Here is a 6,998-nt window from a genome sequence, read left to right as displayed (position 1 = left end):
AAACTTAACCATGAAAACTAAACATTGACCAATGAATCATGAAAATGAGGTCAAGGACAGATGATACATGCCAGACAGACATATACACCTTACAAATATTTCAAACACCAAATATAGTTGACCTATTGCTTATGGTTTAAGAAAAATAGACCAAAACATAAAAACTTAACACTGAGCAATTAACCGTGAAAATGAGGTTAAGGTCAAATAAAACCTGCCAGACTGACATGTACATCATAAAATATTTCCAAACACCATATATAGTTGACCTATTGCATTTAGTATTAGAAAAAAAGACCAAAACACAAAAACTTAACTTTAACCACTGAACCATGAAAATGAGGTCAAGGTCAGATGACACCTGCCAGTTAGATGGAGAGTTGTCTCATTGGCACTCATACCACATCTTCTTATTTCTATGTACACCTTGCAATCATTCCATACACCAAATATAGTAGACCTATTGCTTATAGTATCTGAGATATGGACTTGACCACGAAAACTTAACCTTGTTCACTGATCCATGAAATGAGGTCAAGGTCAGGCAAAACTGTCTGACAGGCACAAGGACCTTGCAAGGTAGGCACATACTTAGTAAAGTCATCCTATTACTCATAATAAGAGAGAAATTAACATTACAAAAAATCTTAACTTTTTTTTTCAAGTAGTCTCTGAACAATGAATATGAGGTTAAGGACAATGGACATATGACAGACTGAAACTTCATAACATAAGTCGGTGTCATACAGTCTTTTTATGTTAGAATATTTACTTGATGAATGCGACTTTTAAAATAGACCAGGGAATATGAGTGAGGATAAGCTAAAATGATCAAACATGCAACAAACTATCTTCATTACTCAGTCACTGCAGCAATTTCATTGATAAACGAAACAAAATGTGGGTAGAAAGACTTTATTGGATTCTTATAAACCAAGACCATGATGGTAGTTTGTACAAGCTGGCCATTAAGCTAAATAAGCATGTAGCATACAGACACACACACAGACACATTACCCATTTAAAGTTGCAATTGACAACAGGACAATGGATACACCCATTTTTGGCGATTTTACAAATTAAAATGGTAAAAATTTTAAAATCATTTAAACTTTTACAAGGTTACTTTCATTTTTACAAACTGTCATTTCCAATGAAGAATACATTCTAAGGTAAAAATAATCCTAAACATCCCTGACAGTGACCATTTAGGCCTTTAATGTGGGTCAAAGGTCACTTCATATCACACTTAAAATTATAATCTTTTGATTGACTTCAGTAAGTAGATAAGTCCTCCATGTGCATATTTACAGAAACCAGAGGAAACACTATGTCTGAATGTTGTAAAGGAGGAACCTATTCATAATCATAGGTTGTAAAACTTAAGGTTTTCACAGAATGAAAATAAATGTGGGTTATCATAACTTAAATATAAAACAAGTATATGTGAACAAAAATATCCTCATTGATTACAGATATTTAAACAGTTGCACATTTCCATTTTGTAACTAATTAAAAGCTTCCCTCCCAGTACTAATATCCCACTTAATGGAACATGCACCAAAATTCCATAAAGACGCTTGCGTAACTTATTTCAGAGACAATATTCTTCATCTTGAATAGACCTTTACAAGACTCAAGTTACAGGAATTATCTAATAAATTGCATAGTTCTAACTTGTAAAAGTGAACAGTTATGCAAATTTTTGACAAAACTGAACAGAATGATCTTATAACAAGATAGTACTACAGAATCACATGTTCATAAATGGAAACATAACACAGGCCAGCTTGTAATAGACTTGGATTTGTCTGTTTATTAAATACCCTGCCAGTCAGTATGGCACAAACTGCTAGGTTATTATTTAAGGCAAAGCTTGCTCCAACTAAAATAATAGAATAAATAAAACTGAAAATGTTATACATATATATATATACATCTATAAGAGTGTAACAAGCACCATTACTAAATTAACATAGGATATAGGTCCATGTATTTCTTGTTCAAGTAACTTGAGTCTTGAAATATCTTTAACAAAGTTCATATTTTGCAATACATATTAAAATATCAACAATAACCAATGTATAAAAACACAATTGCCTATATACGGTATTAACAGTATCCATCTTTCCCATAACTGTCCATTTTTTTATCAGAGTTAGTTAATTAATAAATACTCTATAAATCCATATTAAACATAAGAGACATTGGGACATCTTTTTTTCTGAGTTGGTTAGATTTTAAATCATGATATAAATACCACATTAAATTTGTAATAATAAAATAAATATATCAAAATGTACAATTATATTTCAGATTCCTCACCCTCGAATATTTTTGATTGTGTTACTATAAATATTTTTGAAAGTCTCCATACCCCTAAACATAAACCTGGAATATACTAATATGTACAGCATGAACAGTAAGGATCTGTTGTCCGCATATACATCCATCTGGGAACCAGACAAAACCTTTGACAGGGATGCAGCACAGAATCCACAATTCTACAATCTATTGCTTTCATTTTGACTATACAGCAACTAACATGTTTTTTTCTGAACTTTACAGAAATCTGATAAAAATGCATATAGAAATATATCTTGCTTGTACAAATGTCATGACAAAGTAAAACATGCTAGTCAGTAAAAATAAGGATGTCTATGCTGCACGACCATTTTAGGTAATATGTGATGAAAACATGTTTATAGATCACTTTCTCCATATAGTGCCGTCGAGAAGGACATGTAATCAAGAGCTCCAGGGACAGCATCACGTCCAGTGTATGGTGCCATTCTCTGGATACAGTATTCTGCTTGATCTGGAGGAAGCTCTTGTCGGAGGATCTGTGCAGTAATGAAAGGCTACAAAATACAACAAAAGGACATGTCAGCAACAAATCATAATGTTTCTAAATGACATTATATCAATAAGACTTTGAATCACTTTGTTAAGTTTCATCACTTTAAAAATAGCTACAAAGCTAGTATCAACCCATTCCTGACAGTCTAAAACAAGTAAAAAGTTAATCCATCTTTAAAACAATAAGGCAGACTCCCTTGATTCTGGTTAACCCATCAGATCTGGAGGCACATGCCCAAATTTATTATTCACGAATAAACTAAAAGCCTTAGTTGAGATTTCACCTAGAGAGATTTTTTTAAGAATTTCATCTGATGAACATTTTATATTTTATCAATTGTGACTTAAAACTTTTTACCCTAAATTCATTCATTTTCTGATATCTTCCATCCATTTAAATTTCCATCCAAATATGCATTGGAAACTAAAGATTTCAACCAGAAAGCAGTAATTAAAGAAAAAATCTATCTTAAGTAACAGCAAATTTCAACTTTGACCCAAAAAATGATTATGCTTCTTTCTTTTCCCTATATTCCATCTGTATCAGTTAAGTTTTGTTTTATTTCATCAATAATGTTTATCTGTAGTGATAAACCAAAGAACTTCAAAATTTACTTTTATTTACATTTGTACAAGAAAGGAAAATGTCTTAAAAAATCTTCTATAACAGTATTTTTTGTAAAATAATTTCAAAATGTCTCTGAAAGATGACACTGTTTTAGACAACACTAGAACATAGCTTTACCCAATTTTGATGGAATTTGAAGAACAATAGACCATGAAAAATATCTTTTTTACCTTATCGCCTGCCAATATTTTAAATGATTGCATAACTTGTTCAGCAGTATCAGTATCAGCTGTTTCTCTAGTCATGAAGTCAAGGAAGGCTTCAAATGTTACATAGCCAGAATTATTAGGATCAACTATTGACATAATTCTCTGGAAATCTGCATCGCCCTGAAATTTAAAAAGAAAAGCTTTTATTCAAACAATATCAACTAGATGTGTTGCTTACCTGCATCTTCAACCATGATCAAAAACTCAAATGACTGGGTATCTTAAACAATGAAGAATGGTCTATACTAAACATTTAAATTTATAGAAATATACATGGACATAAGGTCAAGGTCAGATGATACTGGCCAGACAGACATGTACACCTTACCATTCCATACACCAATTATAGTTGACCAATTGCTATTAGTATTTGAAAAACAGACCAAAACACAAAAACTTAAAATTGACCAATAAATCATGAAAATGAGGTCAAGGTCACATGACACTGGCTAGAAAGACATGTACACCTTAATATCATTCCTTAAACCAAATATAGTTGACATATTGCTTATAGTACTTGAAAAAGAGACCAAAACTAAACACTGACCAATAAACCATTAAAATGAGGTAAAGGTCAGATAACACTGACGGACGGACAGACGGACGGAGTGCAAACCTAAATTCTCCTTCGACTTCGTCGGTAGGGGACTGTTAAATTAACGCTGCCGCCCCCAGATAGTAATACCTATGTCTCGCATACTGCGACTTTCATAGAAGGCGAGACAAAAATGGATCAAACACTCAATTGGAGAATAGTCTATACTAAACATTTCAATACATGAAAATACAAAATTGAAAAAATGGTGAAAAAATTTAATCCTATACTGTCTGTAAAGGTTAACTGTATAAAACAAAGTCCATCTATCAGAAAAATACCGGGGAAAAAATATTTTCAAAGGTTTGCTTCAGACATTATCTCTTAATCATAAAAAAGTTTCATAAATTTCTATGAATGTTTGACAAAGAAATTGATGTGTAACAAACTTTTAACCCCAGACTGTATCAACTTGTTAACTGTAAGAAAACTAAGTCCATTTAACAGTAAAATACGGAAAAATAAAAATAAATATTTTCAAGATTTCCCACTGTCTTTTGGTCATAAACAAGCTTTTGTCCAAATTTCATAAAATTCCATGTAGGTTTGACAAAGTTTTTGATATCTAAAAAAAACTTTAACCACAGACTGAATCTAAATGTTGATGCTTCCAACGACGGAATCTAGGATCGCTGTGTCTCGCTTTTGCGACATAAATGTCACAGACTCGACAAAAATGTAAAGGTTTTTTTCTTTCAGTTAGCAGTTACAAACTCCTAATTGCAATGCATTTTCAAAAGTTAAAACTAGCAACTGGGTATTCTGGTTTGCTAATCCACATGGCCAAAGCAATTGCAGTTTCAATATAATTGTATAATTTCATCTAATTGTCATTAAGGACAATACCCGTGTCAATGACACGTATGAAGTTGTCATCTTTTTTTTTACAGGTAAACCACAAGTTTATCTAGTTCATTTCTTTTCCAATGTGATTGACTTATAATCTTAATAACATTTGTATTTTCTTACCTGTCTATCATCCCTGATATTATAACCCAAACTGACGAGACAAGCTTTGAATTCTTTAGGTTCTAAACGCCGAGACCTATTTTTGTCGAAGTGGTTAAATGATACTCTAAATTCATTCATCTGTTCTTCACTGATGCCTTTAGAGTCTCTTGTCAAAATCTGTAACAAGGTAAAAACTCACATTTATTAAGCAAACTAATAAAAATGTAAATAATATCCACACTTGGCATTTATTAGTCAACTGTCCCTTACCGTCTGTCCAGCATTATTTTTCAACATTATTCATATAAAAAAGAAAAATTGCTTTTACTTTATGTTTTATAAGATCCTTGTCAAAGGTCCAGATTTGGTCATATTTGCCAGGCAAAACCTAATCTGAAAGTCCAAAGACCGACTAAATGTGGGATTACAGTCCACTACAAACCCAAGATGCTCCGCTGAATAGTTTAAGAGATAACACATTATAAATAATAAGTCAAAATTCGTCATTGAAGGATTATAACTCCTTAAGGATTCATCTAATGGTTTCGGTCATATTGGCATATTTGTAGGTCTAGTATTGCTGTTTACCTTATCTACTTACATTTTTTACTTTATTATAGTTTTTGAGATAATAGGCAAAAACATGAAAAATGGATTAAAATATCATCCTTTAACATCAATAACACCGTAAGAGTAATCTGATAGTTTTGGTGAAATTTAGGAGTAGGCAGATCTTGGCATTCTGACTTTTTAGTCAATGCATGATTTTCCCATTCTGTTATGGTTTTAAAGATACAAGACAATTCTTGCATTTTACCCTTATGTTGTTGATTGGCTTTTCATCGTATGTTTGTTCTTCTGGAAACTTTCTTATAAATCATGCTTTTATAACTGTTCCTGTTGAAACATATATTCTATATCCTTTATTTTGTCAGCAACAAATACTGTAATATTTCTTTCATTAGAAATAATATCCCAGAATATTTCTTCCATTTGGAACTTATATTATAAAGGCTGCCCAGAAAAAAAACCACACAAACTTTATACTAGATACATTAAGGATCATTCACTCAAAGTTTGGTTGAAATCAGTTTCAAAGAAGATCTATGAAAAAGTATACAACAAACGAAAATTAGCCCAAAATTTTCATTTAAGGGCAATAACTGATCATTTTTGTTGTTTCGAGTTTCTAACAATCTTTTACAGTTTTCCAGATAATAGACAAAAACACTAAAATCTAGTAAAGAAAAAAATAACATCATTTATGGGCAAAAAACTCCTTTTATTCATGGAATCAAGTCATTCAAAGGTTTCTATCATATTAGCCTTTTTGTAGATCTTGTATTGCTGTTAAATTTTGTCTTTTACAGTTTTTACATATCCAACATAGCTTTTAAGATAATAGACAAATTCATGCAAATTAGACCAACTTGGATTTAAGGGCAATTATTTCTTAAGGAGTCATCTAATAATTTTTGTGAATATAGGAAAGTAGGTAGGTAGATCTTGATATTCTTCGTCAGATTTTCTCTATATATCATGGTTTTCAAGATATTGAAGCATTTACCCCTATGTCACATTTTTAGCCATTGTGGCCATGTTGACTGACCAGAATAAAAAAATATCTACTTTATGCAAGATACCCTAAAGATAATTCAGGTTAAGTTTGGTTGAAATTGGTTCAGTAGTTTCTGACTATATGATCTTTGAAAGGTTTACGATGGACACCAAGTTATGGCAAAAGCTCACACCGCCT

General features: G+C 31.7%; 1 protein-coding gene across 2 annotated transcripts in view; it reads right to left on the bottom strand.

The window, feature by feature from the left end:
* Positions 1 to 899: 899 nt before the first annotated feature.
* LOC127698934 (alpha-actinin, sarcomeric-like) overlaps positions 900 to 6,998 on the bottom strand; it is a 77,168-nt gene continuing 71,069 nt past the window's right edge. For both annotated transcript variants that reach the window (XM_052202686.1, XM_052202685.1), the window contains exons 21-23: positions 5,261 to 5,419; positions 3,658 to 3,816; positions 900 to 2,861 (exon numbers count right to left, since the gene is read on the bottom strand). In XM_052202686.1, the coding sequence (XP_052058646.1) occupies positions 2,703 to 2,861; positions 3,658 to 3,816; positions 5,261 to 5,419 (477 nt within the window). In that variant the 3' untranslated portion in view covers positions 900 to 2,702. The remainder of the gene's footprint in view (positions 2,862 to 3,657; positions 3,817 to 5,260; positions 5,420 to 6,998) is intronic.

This window comes from Mytilus californianus, unplaced genomic scaffold (genome assembly GCF_021869535.1).
Source record: "Mytilus californianus isolate M0D057914Y unplaced genomic scaffold, xbMytCali1.0.p SCAF_4, whole genome shotgun sequence".
NCBI classification, from domain to species: Eukaryota; Metazoa; Mollusca; class Bivalvia; order Mytilida; family Mytilidae; genus Mytilus; species Mytilus californianus.
Note: the sequence above shows the minus strand (reverse complement) of the source record. Positions and strands in the feature narration are given on the sequence as shown.